This window comes from Dipodomys merriami, unplaced genomic scaffold, assembly GCF_024711535.1.
Source record: "Dipodomys merriami isolate MVZ:Mamm:240054 unplaced genomic scaffold, mDipMer1.0.p SCAF_5, whole genome shotgun sequence".
Taxonomy (NCBI): domain Eukaryota; kingdom Metazoa; phylum Chordata; class Mammalia; order Rodentia; family Heteromyidae; genus Dipodomys; species Dipodomys merriami.
In genome coordinates this window covers 74,245,664-74,263,599 of record NW_027206068.1, presented here as the reverse complement: position 1 = coordinate 74,263,599, position 17,936 = coordinate 74,245,664, and the positions used below count along the sequence as shown (strand labels likewise).

The following is a 17,936-nucleotide window of genomic DNA, read 5'->3' as shown; positions in this document are numbered from 1 at the left end:
TCTGCTTGTGTGGTGCTGAGGAATTGAACCCAGGGCCTCATGCATGCAAGGCAAGCGCTCTACCATGGAGCCACCTTCCCAGCCCAGGCTATTCCCTTTTTATCCCTAATTCGGCAAGCCCTGCCCCTCTGCTGAATTGTGGGAGCTCAGGTTCACTGTCTGTTCTTGATTGGGTAGTTTTAAGAGGGTAGGCTATATCTCCATAAATAGACCATAAGATTAATTATTCACATCCTTTGTTCCTTTCTTGAACAATCTAGGGTGTGTCTTACTCCTTTTGGGAACCATCAGTTTAGACAAAAACCTTACATTTCAAAAACCTATGCTTATTCCAAAGCATTATCTCTTTCCTTTCCTTGTTATTGTGTTGGCAGAATAATCAACAAGAGGCTAGCCACCGGGGCAGAGCAGGAATATGTAAGCCATCCACTTTGGTAGAAAAGGTGGATTTTCTTCAATGTTGAGCAGTTGTCCTTTATTTAGTAATTTTGCCTCTTTGAAGAATGTTTACCTGAAGTAGAGATTTCAAGTTAAATTGCTATAATAAAGATAGTTCTCTATAGACTTTTTTCTTTCCCATCAACAGTATGATGTTACACACACACACACATGTACACACACGTGCGCCGTACATACAAGGCTGTAAGTGTGGTTGTGCCATTAAATTAGTATTTCTGTGGCTTGTACACCTTGGATTTCATCTTCATTGTGAAACAAATGAGATGAGCATATAAAGAATTTTCCTACAGAAAGCGAGTCTTCATTTTGCAGCTGATGAAATGGAGGCCTGCTGAACGTTCAGTAACTTGCTTAGAACCAATGGACCTTCAAGGTTGTATCAACAGGCTTTTGTTGCCTTAAGAGTCCTTTTTAAGCTCAAATCCTGGGACTCTACGCGCTTGATTTCTGTCACCCAATTAAAACTTCTCTGGAGAGTTGGGGAAATACTGGCTTAGGTTCATATTACCATTAGAGGTGGTTGTGTGATTCTCCCTAGCTGGCACTTAATTGTGGTTATATGTATTATGTGTATTTCTCACAAAGTCCTTATAAATTAATCAATTCATAAAACATCTAATGCTGGTTATAGGCCTGTTTTTTCTTTTGTGTCTCTGCATTACGGATGTAATAGAACCTAAAAGGTTTTACCACAAAGAATAGGCACTGAGTTGCTTGACTGCACTAGCTTTGTACATAACCAAATCTAAGCTGGCTTTTTCAAACTTACTAGTTTCTAACACTTACAGAATTTAAAATTTTAGTTGAAGAAATAAAAGTTTCCTTTGCCTTTGTTTGGTGACTGTTGCAGTATAGAAAATAAAATGCCTTCAAAGTACTTTATGGGTGGCGTACCTCAGTTCCCCAACGCTGGGTTGGGGAATGCTTGGTCCATACTCCATATAAGGCCCAAGGAATCATTTGGTACATGAAAGACTCGAATTTGATGAGAGCTAAGCCTTGGGCTGATTCCCCCATAGGCACATGTGACTTCTGGTCACGGGGCAGTGCATACATGTTTGGTGTTATCGTTACCTTTTCTATAAGTTGTACCAGAGCATCCTAAGTTCTTTTTTTTTTTTTTTGGTCCGGTCGTGGGGCCTGAACTCTGGGCCTGGGTGCTGTCCCTCAGCTCTTCAGCTCAAGGTGAACGCTCTACCACTTGAGCTACAGCGCCACTTCCGGTTTTCTGGTGGTTTATTGGAGATAGGAGTCTCACGGTCTTTCTTGCCCGGGCTGGCTTTGAACCGAGATCCTCAGATCTCAGCCTCCTGAGTAGCTAAGATTACAGGCGTGAGCCACCAGCGCCCGGCCTATGTTAGGTTTTTAAAAAGAGGTGGCCGAGTAAGAGCCGCACCATGCACGTGGTATTCAGGTAAGGGGTAGGTTTATTCATCATTCCGACTGGCACCTGGCCCTGTTGGGCCTCCACCCGGCTGCAAAAGAGAGTGTCTGGGCCTGGCTAAGCCTTATCTAGGGTATGGGCGGAGAAAGGTGTGGCCACATCAAATTCAGATGTGACCTCCGCAGATGCAGATGTGATCTCTTCCAGGTGTGCCAGTTGCCTAGGTAACACAGTTACTGGGTGGAGACTTTGCTGGGAGGAGGGTGGAGTCTGCTCACCATCCAGGAGTGGACCTTACAATATGCTTCTTGGCTGTTCATCGTCTGTATTGGTAATTTTGTATGGCCCTCCAGTGATGTTATAAATATCCTACTAGAGCTACTCAAATAAAAGGTGAGATAGCCTCTAGAAAGAAAATACCAACTTTTAAATCTAGACTACTAAAAAAGCCGTCTGGAGTCTGCATTGCTTGAATGGTAGCCACTCATCCCACTCCTCCATTTTGTTCATTTCCTGTATGGGATTATGGGTCTAGCAATGCCTTCTCCACCTCCACCACATCCTAGTTTTAGTCTAGAAATGGTAGGTGATAACTTCAGGAGTTATAACTGGCTTGTTGTAAGAGCCCATTTTCCCTCTGGAAGGAGAACATTATGTTGTGGGTTGTTGGTGTACATTTTAGGGGCAGTGGTAGCTTGTTTTGAACTCTTCCTCGTGGTTGCCAGGTCCATACCTCCAACGTGTGTATCTTCATATCTGCAGGCACACACACACACACACACACACACACACACACACACACACACACACACACACACACACACACACACACACACACACTTTTTACACACACACACACACACACACACACACACACACACACACACACACACACACACACACACACACACACACACACACACTTTTTCCCCCCTGAGATAGAATCTTGTTTTATGCCCAGGCTAGCCTGGCTTTCCTGTATTGCTGTGGTGACACTGCAGGCCACTGCTGGCTGTTGTGTTTCCCCTGTGGCTGGGAGAACAGGCTTGTGCCACTGCCTTCAGCCATTGGTGAGATGAAGTTTCCTGAACTTTTATGCCTGGCCTGGCTGGCCTGGAACTGTGGTTACCCCTCAGATCTCTGCCCTCTAAGTAGAGAGGATTACAGGTGTGAGCCATTAGTTCTCTGTCTTCTCTGTAAACAATTGGATCACTCTCTGTGGCTGAGGCCTTGGTAAGACACCTGTAGAGAGCAGGCCATGAGCTTCAGATTTTGTCCTCATCTCATGCTAAAACAGCAATAGATTTCTGTACTCACCTAAATTGTACTTTCTCTAAAATTTTGCTCTATGTGTTAGAATTGTGCAAGATGAATGGAGAGAAGAGGGCAAATACAGTCATTATATTCAGTGTACATGTGTAAAAATGGAACCAGGTAACTTGAGGGTATGGATAGTGTTGGGAAAGGTGGGGAAAATGATGGAAGGGATGACATTAATCAAGGACAATTGTACTTATAAACTGACTTGTTGAATTGAAATCCCTTTGTACAAATAAACCCTTTAGATGTCACTTTAGTGTATCTGTTTTATCTGTTGTTCAAGCACATTCTTTAAAGTATTTATAATTCATTTTCCTAATTGGTTTCTTTTCTTATCAACTTGTAGTACTTTTCAAACAAAAGGAGTTCCATGTTGAATTCGATGAAATAACTTTTTTGCTGGAGGAGCAAAGTGATCTTTTTTTTTTTAACTGAAGAATCTAACATTTGCTATAATGGTCAAGTTTATGTTTATCATTCAGCTAAAATTGCTAAATTACCATAATTTTCTAACTTTAAATTTTTTTTAATGGTACTGGTAAACTAACCCAGGGTTTTGTGCATATTAGGAATGCCTTCTACACTGAGCTATATTTCCAGCTTTTGTTTTTGTTGTTTTTTTGGCCAGTCCTGGGGTTTGAACTCAGCCTGGGCACTGTCCCAGAGCTTTTTTTTTTTTTTTGGGTCCGGTCGTGGGGCCTGAACTCTGGGCCTGGGCGCTGTCCCTCAGCTCTTCAGCTCAAGGCAAAGCACTCTACCACTTGAGCCACAGCACCACTTCTGGCTCTTTTCTTTTTGCTTATGTGGTGCTGAGGAATCAAACCCAGGGCCTCAGGCATGCAAGGCAAGCGCTCTACCACTGAGCCACCTTCCCAGCCCTCCCAGAGCTATTTTGTTGTTGTTGTGTTTTCTTTGCTTTAGGCTATAAGCATTACGCCCACCTTTGATCTTCAGCTCCACCCAGACCTGAGCTCCTCCCTGCCCTGGAGTTCCTGACAAGCAATGGCCCCTCCCTCTCTCTACCCAGACCCACCAGAGCTCCCACCTATCTCACTTCCTACCCTCTGACCCTGCTGTGCTGCTACCTAGATAGTGGAGGCTGCCAGGCACTCTTCTAATAAACCTTGTAATAATCTTTCTCCTGTGCCTGCCTGCCTCTGTGTGGTTCCCTGGGATGGATGTGAAGGATCCTTTCAAAGGCTTGTGCTCTACCATTTGAGCCACAGCGCCACTTCTGGTTTTCTGGTGGTTAATTGGAGATAAGAGTCTCATGGCCTTTCCTGCCCAGGCCAGCTTTGAATCTTGATCCTCAGCCTCCTAAGAAGCTAGAAGCCACCGGTGCCCAGCTAATATGGTATTTTTTAACACTTGTTTTGAATGGAATTTTACAACTAACTTGATTTTGATTTTATTAACATGATTCCTAAAAACGTACAGATACAAACTCCATGTGGTAAAACCAAAGCATATTTATTAAATGCCATTACATTAGCCATACATTTTAAACAATCTTGTTTTAAGGCTGAACAGCAAATGTTAGAGCTTACAATAGAATGATATAGCCTTGAGACTAGTTTTATAATAAATTGGTATCTTAATGCAGAGAAATACTATTTGCATAAATGTTTTATAATACAATCTTACTTAACTTTTAGTCCTCTTTATTCAGGATAATTGGATATACTAAGCAGAACAGTGCCAGCTAGCTATTCTTATATGCCAGTCTTAATGTCAATGAAGAGACTGTAAAGCTTTGTTGATCATTGAGGCATTGTAGAATTCCTGAAATCTTAATGAATTAAATGGACATTTAGTTATTTTTGGAATTCTTATTAGAGAAAAGTATTGACTTTTTACTATTAGATTTGTTAATTAGAGTTATTTGTTATTATTTGTTATTAGAGTTGTTGCTGGTTGATGTGTCTTAATTCCATCTTGAAAAGACACCAGTTTAAGACAAAACCTTAAATTTCCAAAACCCTTCCTTATCCCGAAGCAGTTCCTCTTTTCCTTAACGAGAGCCAAGCCACTAGGCAAAAACAGGAACTTGTAAGTTTTCTATTTTGATGGGAAAGGCAGTTTTTCTTGTAGGTCTATTCATAGATTGTTGTCTGTTAATTTCTGTTGTAGACCCTGCCACAGAGCCTGCCATATATTAGAAATTCAATAAATACTTGTTAAATGAAATGAATATGTAGACATTTTCTGTTCAACTCCCTATTCAGATGCTCTTTTCCATGTCGTAGGCTCCTAGCTGGGGGCAAAGGTGATGTTTTTCTTGGACCAGTTTAAAAACAACTATTAGCTCTGAAATATACATCATCGGTTGATTTGTTTGATCAGTCCAAGTACCTTGGTGGCAGAGTTGACCCCCTTGATTCAGATGTTGTATTCCTAATGATATAACTTAAAATGGATCGTCATCTCAAATAGGTGTGCCATCATACAGGCTGTCTCTCCCGTACACACAGCATCGTAGAGGCGTGCATTGAAAAAAATAAAACAATGCTCGTTACTCATTCCAGTGTTCTAACACATTCTCCCTACGTATTCTTTTTATTTTATTTTGGTTGGTAGTGGGTCGTGAACTCGGCTTGGGCGCTGCCCCTGAGCTCTTCAGCTCAGGGTGAGCACTCTACCACTTAAGCCACAGCACCACTTCTGGTTTTCTGGTGGTTAGTTGGAGATAAGAGTCTTATGGATTTTCCTGCCCAGGCTGTTTTGAACCACCATCCCCAGATCTCAGCCTCCAAAGTAGCCAGGATTATAGGAGTCAGCCACCGGCACCTGGCTCTCCCTATGTTTTCTTAAAGGAGTGTCATAGTTTCAGGTCTGTCTTTGAGCCTGTGGTCCATTTTGAGTTGATTTTTTTTTTTTATTGTGAAAATACCGTACAGAGGGGTTACAATTACATGGGCAAAGTAATGAGTACATTTCTTATCAAGCATTGTTGCCTCCTTTTTTTCCCCTTCCCATGCCTTCTCAACCCCCCCCCCCCCCCCCCCCGTTGATTTTTGGAAGAGTTGGAGTGTAGTCTCTTCTCCTGTATGACACTCATTTTCCCCAAGTACCTTTTACTGTTCTAAATGCATGGTTTTGGCACTTTAGTCAAACCACTTGATTGTAGATCATGAATATACTTCTAGGCTCTCCCCTGGCCCGTTGGTCTGTAGATCATTTTTAATGTTAGTGCTTTGCAGTTTTCAGTATTAGGGGAGGTTGAACTCTGGGTTTTGTGCTTAGTGCTTTACCATTTGAATCATTCCTCTAGCCTCATTCTATTTTTTTTGCCATTATAGCCTGTATTGTATTTTGATGTCAGGTAGTGGAATGCCTCTTTCTTCTTTGGTGGTACTGGCATGAGACTTGAATTCAGGGCTTTGAGCTTGCTCACCTTGCTCACTGCTGGCACTCTACCACTTGAACAATGAATCCAGCTTAATGTTTTTTTTTTTTTTTTTGGTCTGGTCATGGGCCTGAACTCTGGGCCTGGGCACTGTCCCTCAGCTCTTCACTTCAAGGCTAGCACTCTACCACTTGAGCCACAGTGCCACTTCCGGCTTTTTTTTCCCTGCTTATGTGGTGCTGAGGAATTGAACCCAGGGCCTCATGCATACAAGGCAAGCGCTCTACCACTGAGCCACCTTCCCAGCCCCCAGCTTAATGTTTTGCTGGTTAAATAGACATGGAGTCTCCTGAACTTTTTTTTGCCTGGTTTGGCTTTGTACTTAGCTTCATGAGTAGTAACTAGAATTTCAGGTATGAGCCATCTAAACCAAGCACTCCTCTGTTCTTTTTGCTCAACCAAGGTTGTTTTGGCAACTTTGGTTATTTTTAGAAGGTCCACTGCGGCGAATGCCTTCTCGACCAGCGAGGAAGAACGACCACCACACCAGGAGTCTTCTCAGATCACACTTTATTGGAGAGCCTTCTTACTTGTAGGAGAGCTTGAGCGCGAGAGAGCGTGCACAGAAAACATGGCCACTTATATAGGGAATAGGAACACGTGTCGTCCTATCATTGGTCGTCTGCCTTTCACCGTCACCAAGTGCCACGGGATTGGCTGGGGACTCTACGTGGCTCACGCATGCACAAAGCCCAGGACCCGCCAAGCACTGCCTAACATGGAGTTGTTTACCTCAACGCTGGAAGGGAGTGGGCGGCGCCATGTAATGGCGTTAGCCCCGGCTCCCCGCAGTCCACATGAATTTTAGGATTATTTTTCCCTCTTCTCAGGTAGACAGATGGTCATAGAGGCATTTTAATAGGAATTACATCTAATCTATAGATCACTGTACATAGTACGGATTTTTTTAACTATTGATTTTCCCATTCTGAACACAAGAGTGTCTTTTTCGTGTGTGTATCTTCAGTTTTTATCATGAATGTTTTATGTTATTTTTCTCTGAGAAATTTGTCTTATATTACCTACGTTTTACTTTAGTATAGATGTAGAATATTTTCATATTACAAAGATGTACCCTTGTGAGACACACATTTGTGATGTTTAGTGCAGTTCTTTTTGTCTTAACCTTCTTCTGTCTAGTTGAAACATTTTCAAAAGTTACATAGGTTAGCACTCTCGCTTTTCTAAGAAGTTATGAGAGTGTAATACATTTGGATTTATTGTATAGTCTGTTCCAACCTGAGATCTTGTAACTTTTCAATGTTAGTTTGTTGTCTAACCTATTTAAATTGAAGATCTTATTTATTTGTCATTTTTGTTAGTTGATAGCCATAGAGTGCTTACTCTTTTCCAGGCATTATCTATGACTTTCTATAAATTTACTTCTCATTATGACTATGAGGTTGATGCTGTTGAATTAAGCTCTTTTTAATGAGCAAAGTGAGGCACAGAGGTGTTAAATTACCTGGCCAATTTCATGCACAGCTAGTTAAATGGGAGAATGGGGGTATGAACCCAGGTAGTGTGGCTTTGGAATCTGTGCTCTAGTATAGGACTTAGAGTCTGAATGTGGTTTGTTTGGAATGGAGACTGCTGCTGGGTCCATTTTTGCCTTCTATTCATTACAGGAACTATTAATCATGAGAACACTTTCTCTTGAATTAGACTAGGCCTGGCTTCAGAATCCTAACAGATGTAGCGATCAAAGCATGTAGATGAGATGAAGTGTGCTTTCATCTCTGACCTTATCTTTCTTGAATCCTGATTCTCTTAGTGCATAACATTTTGCATCTGATTTCTTGAATTCTTAAGTCTTCCTTTCCAAAGGCTGAATATTACAAGCATTTCCCCTCAGATCTAAGATCCATCCCTGAGGTAATTAATAGTTATATGTCATTATCTTTACTTATGATGTCATTAATATACTTTTCATTTAAATATTTAAATACTATTAACATTTAAGCATTTAAACATTTAAATACTATTAAGGACTGGGCTGATTTTTCAAAATGGGAGTGTGTGTGTGTGTGTGTGTGTGTGCGCGCGTGCGTGCGTGCGCGCGTGTGTGCGCGCATGCGCGCACTCAGGTGGTGGGGCTTGAACTCAGGGCCTGGGTGCTGAGTTCCCCTAGCTTTTTTGAAGTCTTGAGGCTGGCAGTTTACCACTTGAGCCACAGCTCTACTTCCAGCTTGAGGTTAATTGGAGAATAGATGCCAATCGTAGACTTTCCTGCCTGCATTTACTTCCAATCTTGTTCTTCAAATTTCAGCCTCCTGAGTAGCTGGAATTACAGGTGTGAGTCACTGGTGCCTGTCAAAATAGGCAATATTATGGCAATCTGGTCATGCAGTGAATGGTTTTTAGGAAAGATATTGTAATCATACTATATGTCATTTTTTTGTTTGGATTTGACTTTATTTAGCCTAATACTCAGTTAAGAGGAATAGTTAATGCTATTTAATTTGGTTTAGAAAGATAAATAGTATTCGTAGTTTATTATTTCATTTTTCTAGACAAGTAGAAACAGACTTGTACTTGGCAAGATGAAGTAGAGGGCTGCTGCCTTGATTTGGCAGATGTGTTAAGACCTTGTAAAGCATCAGGGACCACTGGCAGTGAAGCAGCAGGACCCACTGGCAGTGCCTAGAGACTTTCTTTGCTCCTTTTCAGCTTTCTTAAGTTTTTAAATCATTGACATCTGAGTACAAAGAGGTAGGGTAAAGGCCTGTTTAGGAATAAGTGGAATAAGTTTGTACTTTACGGGGAAGATGACTGGATCCTTCAGTTTCTGTGGCCTGGCTACCTGCTAGGTTAGGAGGCTATGTGCTTTTCGGGCCTCCATCAGTCTGGAAGGATGGAAGAGGATGGAGGTGGCTCCTTCCTGGGTGAGCAGAGCAGAGAACCAATGTGCAGTTTGGGGTCACTTTGATAATCCATTCGTTACCTACCAACCAGATCCTTCCGCTTTTAGTTGCCACCTGTCTAGCTTTCTCCTGCTCAGGTCTTTCGTTTGCTTCCCTTCTTCCTTTGTGTTGGAATCAGCCCAGCTTGGGGTTGAGTTCATTTGTCAGCTTTCCATCCTGTATTTCCTAGTTTTCTTTTCTTGCCTCAAAATCCTTTTACATATAAATTTTATAATGTAGCTTAAAAAATTATATTTGGTTGGGCCGGGAAGGTGGCTCAGTGGTAGAGCGCTTGCCTTGCATGCCTGAGGCCCTGGGTTCGATTCCTTAGCACCACATAAGCAAAAAGAAAAAAGCCGGAAGTGGCACTGTGGCTCAAGTGGTAGAGTGCTAGTCTTGAGCTGAAGAGCCGAGGGACAGCGCCCAGGCCCAAAAATAAATAACCGGACCCCCCCCCAAAATAAATAATAAAAAAATTTATATTTGGCTTTATTGTCTATGGTTAAGTGCAAACAAAAAATGAGACGTATTTTATTTTTTGCGTGTCTTAAAACTTCTTAGGAGTATATAAGTTCCATAAAAGCAAGATTGTATTTTTTTTTCCCCTTGGCTCCAGTCCTGGGGCTTGAACTCATGACCTGGGCACTGTCCCTGAGCTTCTTTTTTTTCAAGGCTAACACACTCTACCAGTTGAGAGCCAAGCACCACTTCTGGCCTTTTCTGTTTATGTGGTGCTGAGGAACTGAACCTTGGGTTTCACGTATACTAGGCAAGACTTATCACTGAGCCACATTCTTTTCATATTCGTTTTATTCAACTTTGTGTACCTTCTGCCTGGTTCATAATGCTTATTCCATGCTTAAGAAAATGAATTTCACTGGGCGCCGGTAGCTCACGCCTGTAATCCTAGCTACTCAGGAGGCTGAGATCTGAGGAACTTGGTTCAAAGCCAGCCTGGGCCAGGAAAGTCTGTGAGACTCTTATCTCCAATAAACCACTAGAAAACAGGAAGTGGTGCTGTGGCTCAATAAGTAGAGCTCGAACCTTGAGCTGAAGTGCACAGGGACAGACCCAGAGTTCACGCCCCATGACCGACAAAAAAAAAAAAAAAGAAAAAAAAAGAAAAAAAAAAGGAATTTCTTTGCTTCTTTCGACTCTGTCCCATTGGTGGTTGAGTATTCTGAAGAAAGATACCCATTGTGGCTAGTGAGAGAAAAAGGAAGATACCCTGGGCATCTTACTTTTGTATAGCTTTGCTAAAGTACTTGCAGGAACAACTCAAGGCTCAAGGCTTCAGGACATTGCTTTGTGTCATGAGTTTGGCAGTGTGTGCTGGTGTGGTAGGGTTGTAGTGGAGGGAGTTCCTCACTTTGTGGCAACTAGGAAGCAGAGATCAGTGCCCTCACCCTTCAAAGACACGCCTTCCCTCCATCGGGGCCTGCTTCCTGCGGACCCTGCCTGCCAGTCTCTGTCGCTGCCCAGATGAGTGCCACCCGCTGGCACTCACCGCTGGGTGGATTGTGGGTGATGTTTCATATTCAAATCCCAATATCCAGCAACCTCAGGGCTTTTTCTCTCCCTCTAAATCTCCACAGAAGTTCTCTCTATTCCTGAGGGTGTTATAACAAATGCAAATGAAGTTCTATGTAGGTAACTCAGATATATTGGAAAGTCATTCCCCCCGCCTCATTTGTCATATTTAAATCATGGTGGAAAAATGTCCTAAGTAATTTTTATTTTGTACTTTGGAGATTGAACTGAGGGCTTCATACTGTTTTATGGTAGGTATTCTACCACTTGAGCCATGCCTTTAGTGCCTCAGTAACTTTAGTTCACTTTTCTTTCCTTGCCTGTGTTGTCTAAAGCGTGTGTCCCCTCTTGTTTAGAGACTAGACTGCTGCACAGCCGGTTACTACATGCTGTCAGCTTGGTCTTTTCAGACGTGAATGAATAGCCACACCTCCCCTTTTAAAACAGTTTGATTTCCTCTTGCTTTTAAGATAAATAAAAAATCATTACATAGTTTAGGAACTTTTTCACTCCCCAACCGTAAGCTGTCCTTCTAATCTCTTGAAGATACAGTATGTTTTAAATAATTTTAGGAGAAAGTGTTCTAGAAAAGGACACTTTGTTAGATTTAAGGTAAACTAGACATTGGGTGAACTATATGGCTGTCTTCCCACAAACATAATTGGTTCTTAGAGCCTGCAAGTAAAGATAAGACTTAACATTTACTTTGCAATCAGTTGATGTATTCCTCTTTGCTCTTGCTAACAGGTATATCTGGTGTGAATAGAAGTGGCATAAGAAGCAGAAAAACAGACTATCACAGTGTTTAAATAGGAAGCATGGGAGTCTTTAACGCCCGTTTCTTGCATGGAGAAGAGGAAAATTTCTTCGGGCTGGGAAGGTGGCTCAGTGGTAGAGTGCTTGCCTTGCATGCTTGAGGCCCTGGGTTTGATTCCTCAGCACCATATAAGCAGATAAGGCTAGAAGTGGCGCTGTGGCTCAAGTTGGTAGAGTGCTAGCCTTAAGTTCAAGAGCTGAGGGACAGAGCCCAGGCCCAGAGTTCAGGCCTCCCATTACCAACCCTCCCCCCCCAAATTCTTCTACTTCAACACTTATACTAAAATCCTTGATAAAGCTTATACATGGGAGCTGGGTGCTGGCGGCTCACACCTGTCATCCTAGCTATTTAGGAGGCTGAGATCTGAGGATGGTGATTCAAAGCCAGCCTGGGCAAGAAAGTCCATGAAACTCTTATCTCCAATGAACCACTCAGAAAACTGGTAGTAGCACTGTGGCTCAAGTGCTTGCCTTGAGCTGAAGAGCTGAGGGACAGTGCCCAGGCCCAGAGTTCAAGCCCCACAACTGACAAAACAAACAAAAAACAAAACAAAAAACTTACATGTGGGAGAGAATATTTTAATTTGTATGTTCATTGTATGTCCCGTTTTATTGTTTTACACTTTTTATGTTCCATGTGAATTCTACTTTTTCACTTTCATCTCTGTCAATTGCAGTAGTTCCTCATTAGTGGAAGGGAATTGGTTGCATTACTTGGATACCAGAATCTGTGCTAAAGCCTCTTTACAAAAAAATGGCAAGATATTTGTTGTCTGTATATGTTAGGTCATTTCTAGGTTAAATTGTTTTTGTTTTCTTTTTTTTTTTTTTGTGGTCATGATGCTTGAACTCAGGGCCTGGGTGCTGCCCCTGAGGGTTTTTTTTTTTGGCCACTTTGAGGCCACAGCTCCACTTCTGTTTTTTTGATGGTTAATTGGAGATAAAAGTCTCATGGCTTTCCTGCTCCAGCTGGCTTCAAACCTTGATCCTCAGATCTCAGCCTCCTGAGTAGCGAGGATGACAGGCAGGAGCCGCCAGCGCCCGGCTTTCTGTGTTACTTACAGTGCTGTGGGAGGAGTTGTTAGGTTAGACTTGTACAGTTTTGCGTAGGGAACAAAGACAAAAGTCTGTCCATGTTCAGTACAAAGACACCCTCTGTGGACACCTAGCTACACAGAGCAAAATGAGATGTGAGGTGACCAGTGCCCAAAGGACAAGCATTGAGAGATTGAACCTCTGTGAAATGGCTGGAGACTTCCTTGAACCCATTCATTGGCGTGCTTGGCATACAACCAATTCCAAGTTCTGTTTTTGGGACTTTCTGGAGACATTTTTTCTAAATATTTTTGATCTTAGGTTGGAGGCCTTGCATATGGAACTTGTGGCTATGGAGAGTCAACTCTGTGTTACACATCACATCTTGTTTCTATAATAGCTATCTTAGTGAGAAAAGAATCTTGTGCATGTTTTTGCTTCCACTTAGGTGGACCTCATACAGTAAAAAGCAGCTTGTGGTATGGTATAGTTAATTCCTGTAACGAGCTCATACTTCTGTAAGACTGTTGTTACTTTGAAGTATAGAATTTTTGTAAATAAAAGTGTTTTAATCCTTAAAATAGCTTAAGGTCTTAACCATAAAAATCAATTCAGCACCTTTCTATAAATCTCAATGGTATATGTTGTTTGTTTTTAGTTTTCTGGGGGTTAAAAGACATTCAGGCTGGTTAATTAGTGATTTTAATGTGAAATCATTGCTTTTAGAATAATCATGGGCCAGACTGGGAAGAAATCTGAGAAGGGACCAGTGTGTTGGCGGAAGCGTGTAAAATCTGAGTACATGCGACTGAGGCAGCTCAAGAGGTTCAGACGAGCCGATGAAGTAAAGGTATAATTCTATCTTTCATGGAAATGCATATACAATTTGGGCTAGTTCCCCTCCTCCCATGTTAAATGAATTATAATTTGAAATAGTACATTTCAGCCAAGGTTTACAGTGAGGCTATTGGAGACTTGGAAACTGAGGTTCTTAATCTGTCTTAATTAACATTGTGTTGTCACACTAATGATAATGGAAATACTATTTGGAAATCAGTTTTTTTTTAAAGTATATCTTTGCATTTCATTTGTAGACTCAGGGCCCAAATACAAAGAAATGTGTTTCATAACTGTTCCTTACTATTTTTTAACAGTTAACAAAGAAAGGATAGGAATAATTTCCTGTTGCTTTTTCACTTGGGATGAAATAATACATGTGGTATTTTTATTATTTGAATGTGGTAAATGATAGCCTCATTCATATAATCTATATGCATTTGAGAAAATGTTCCTGACATTTTTTGAGTAATTATATTTTTTAACCTGCTTTAGAGATGTTACACATTCTAACAACGAACAATTTCTCTTTCCCCCGTCTCTTTTTTTTTTTTTTTTTTAGAGTATGTTTAGTTCTAATCGCCAGAAAATTTTGGAAAGAACAGAAATCTTAAACCAAGAATGGAAACAACGAAGGATACAACCTGTGCACATCATGACTTCTGTGAGCTCATTGCGCGGGACTAGGGAGGTTGGTTAACACAACGTGTTGTCATTACCAGCACATTTTGGTTTTCTGCTTATTGGAATGTTGGTTTATTGGAAGAAAGTCATTGTCCTCAGGATGACCTTCTTTTTATTGCTATTTCCTTTTTAGTGTAAAATTGTTAATGGATGCCTTACATTGTACTAGTAGCAATTCCTTAGAGTTCTAAGTATTAAGAATATATTTTGTTATGGGTACAGTCCTAGTTTTTGTAAGACTACTAATTTAAAATAACAACAAAAAACAACTCTTATCTCAAATATTCTTAATGTGCTTATCAGATCAGAATTAGAGCAAGGCTTTCTGACTCATAGTTGCCTTCATTCTCCTTTTCTCCACTATGAATTAACCATGTGGTGAGAAATTTTTCTTTATCTATCCATGGGTTAAGATGGTTATATTTTATTTAAAATTTTAGGCTTTTAATAAGAATTTAAAAATTCACTGTTGGGATTGGAATTTCTTTTTCTATAGCATTTCCTGAGAGAGGTAGATCGTAATCACTCCAGGCATCTCCTGTTTTCAAAGAAAGCAATGAATCTGCCAGCAAGATGAGAGGAAAATGGCAGAATCCTAAACAGGATAGAACTAGTCAGTGGGGTTCTGGTATAGGCACTTGTGTTTTAAGTAGCTTATGTTTTAAAGAAAGACACGGTGTAGGATATTACCTGAAAGCTGAAGGAAAAGGAAGGGGTAAAGATTTAAGAATCAAGATTAAGTTATGTAGTAGATGTTTATCTGCATATCTAAACATGAAAAGCATATAAACTGAGCTTTAAAAATAATTTTCAGTGAGCAGTCATTTTAAAAAACGCAATTTTATTATAAGAAATAAATAACCAGTAATGAACTACAATGGGTTTATCAAGATAGTTTGACATACAGGCTTTAAACAGTTAATGTGACATCTCAGTAGTTGCAGACATGATGCGAATGATGACTTTGGTCATCTTGATGGCAGTAGATAATTAGGAACGGTTCCTAGTATCTATTCATTTTGTCAGGTGAAAATCTTTTTTTTGGTGTCTATTGCTACAGGAGCTTAAACTTAGGTCCTTACTTCTGTTTTGCTTTTTTTCTCACAGCTGGTGCTCTACCACTTGAGCCAGACCTCCAGTTCCAGCTTTTTGTTGGTTATTTTGGAGATAAGAGTCACGGATTTTCCTGGGCTGGTTTCAGACCACATCCTCATATTTCCTCCGCCTCCTGAGTAGCTAGGATTATAAATGTGAGCCATCAGTGCCCAGCTAGGTGACAACTCCTTAAAGCCTGACTTTCAGTTGATAAATATGTATTTTGTGCTGACATCTTCCTCATGATTTGATTCAGAGTCTAGATATTAGAGTAAATGGCATTTTATTAACACTAAGGGTAACATTCTCAGAATAGGCATGGGTAGAGCTTATTCTCTTTGAAAGTTTGTCTGGTGGCTTTTGGGAAATTTTGAGGTAAAAAAACCCTTAAAATTAAATTTTCTCCCTGGAGGAATAAATCTTAGAAATTTAGAGGACTGTGGTGGAAATAACATGAAATACTTATATTTGATATACATTATCAATATTATGGAGCTATTGACAGCATTATGGAGGTATATAATAAAAGCTAACAGCAGCACTATTTCCAGCATTGTGCTAGGTCCTTTGTATGCAATTTCATTTCATCTTTATAGTGATTATGCCTTTTACCCTTACAGCCTTATAGCCATAAAGTCACTTTGCTTTCTCTGATCATCTGATATCACTCAGAAGAATACATTTTACATAATATGGAGTAGTAAAGTCCATTATTTATGTGCAGCTTGAATTGCTCCTGATAAAATATTGCTATTAAATTGAGGAGTATCAAGTACTCAAGAAAATATTTATTTACTAGTTAAATTGTGTTTTTAGTTTGTCAAGTGAAGTTATTGAATGTAAACATTCTTTTTTGATGTGGGAATTTATGAGATACTGTGAAGAGATTAGCATTTTAATAAAATGGCTTTCAAAATTTAGTACTCCTACAGTACCCCAGAAAAGTTGAGGAAATTAATTTTTTTAAACAAAATATTGGGTAGAAAGAGGAAAATAGCCCTCAGCCTGAGGAATTTAATTTTGTTGCCCCAAACTCTGACTTGGTCAAGGTCATTAGTTTTTCTGTTGAGCCCTGTTGCTGCCGCTTCTTTTCAAATGATTCATCTTTTATATTCCCTACCCTGACCCCTAAAACCCAACAGCCCTTCCCCTGAATCTATTGTAAATAATTTTTGAAAAAGGAAGATTTTGTAGTTTGTGAAGATTTGTAGGCTTCTTGGTATTGCCACAATAAGTCATGAAGTTTCATGACTTTAACCAGAAAGGACTTTACTGATACTATAGTCTAATCTCTTCCAGACTTCTTGGATGAGAGTATTTCCCGATGATTCTTTCTTTGTTTGAACATTTCCTTCCTTCCTTCCTTCCTTCCTTCCTTCCTTCCTTCCTTCCTTCCTTCCTTCCTTCCTTCCTCCCTTCCTTCCTTCCTCCCTCCCTCCCTCCCTCCCTCCCTCCCTCCCTCCCTCCCTCCCTTCCTTCCTTCCTTCCTTCCTTCCTTCCTTCCTTCCTTCCTTCCTTCCTCTTTAAGTGCTTTAGAAGTTAGAGTATCAAATAGGTCAACCAGGAGGAGAAAAATAAAAGTAAAGCCTGTTTTACAGAGATGGTTTGGCAGAAATTCAGACTGCAGTGTTGCATCCAAACATGTGATATCTATAAGCCATTTGAAGTGGCATAGATGGAATTATTTTAGTTATCTGCTTATTTTTATGTAAGTGCTGTCACCTTCAATTGAGAGTCTTTGCAACATGACAGATGAACAGCATTTTCTAGCCTTCAAACAAGCCTTATGCTTTTACTCCCTTTGTAGTTGTAGAAGGAGATAGTAAATTTTGCAATGAATTTTAGGTTATTTTTGTAAAGAATGTCTAACCAGAGTTGACTTTCTGTCCTCCTGGAATTCCGCTGTAGGCATTGACTTAGATGCAGGAACTTTTTATTTTGTTACTAGATTATTGGTAGAACCACTGTTTTCCTGGTTTGTTTGTTCATTAATTTGTATTCTCCTTCTGACTTGAAAATTGTGACTGTATGTTTTATTTCCTTTATACTGGAATTTGAACTCAAGGCCTTGTTACTTACTAGGCAAGTGCTCTACTAATTAAGCCATGTCCTCAAAGTCCCAGTTAATCTTTTTAAGGAACATCCAACTTAATTTGTCATTCAGCCAGGCATTGGTGGCTCACACCTGTAACCTTAGCTACTCAGGAGGCTGACATGTGAGGATTAGTGTTCTAAGGCAGCCTGGGCAGCAAAGTCCAGGAGACTGTTATCTCCAGTTAATCACCAAAAAGCCAGAGGTGGAGCTGTAGCTCAAGTGGTAGAATGTTAGTCTTGAGCAAAAAAGCTCAGGGACAGCACTCAGGCCCTGAATTCAAGCCTCAGGACTGGCACCAAAAAACCCAGAACCAAACCAAATCAAACAAAAAAGAAAATGTCATTCAACAATAAGGCTAAAAGATGTCCTACC

At 40.5% G+C, this 17,936-nt stretch overlaps 1 protein-coding gene across 20 annotated transcripts in view; it reads left to right on the top strand.

Moving 5' to 3' along the window:
* Ezh2 (enhancer of zeste 2 polycomb repressive complex 2 subunit) overlaps nucleotides 1-17,936 on the top strand; it is a 65,745-nt gene that overhangs the window by 13,020 nt on the left and 34,789 nt on the right. For 10 of the 20 annotated variants that reach the window (XM_069996989.1, XM_069996979.1, XM_069996986.1 and 7 more), the window contains exons 2-3: nucleotides 13,580-13,703; nucleotides 14,253-14,381. In XM_069996989.1, the coding sequence (XP_069853090.1) occupies nucleotides 13,587-13,703; nucleotides 14,253-14,381 (246 nt within the window). In that variant the 5' untranslated portion in view covers nucleotides 13,580-13,586. Of the gene's footprint in view, nucleotides 1-13,576; nucleotides 13,704-14,252; nucleotides 14,382-17,936 lie in introns of those variants that run through there. The other 10 variants (XM_069996994.1, XM_069996984.1, XM_069996992.1 and 7 more) reach the window with 2 other exon arrangements.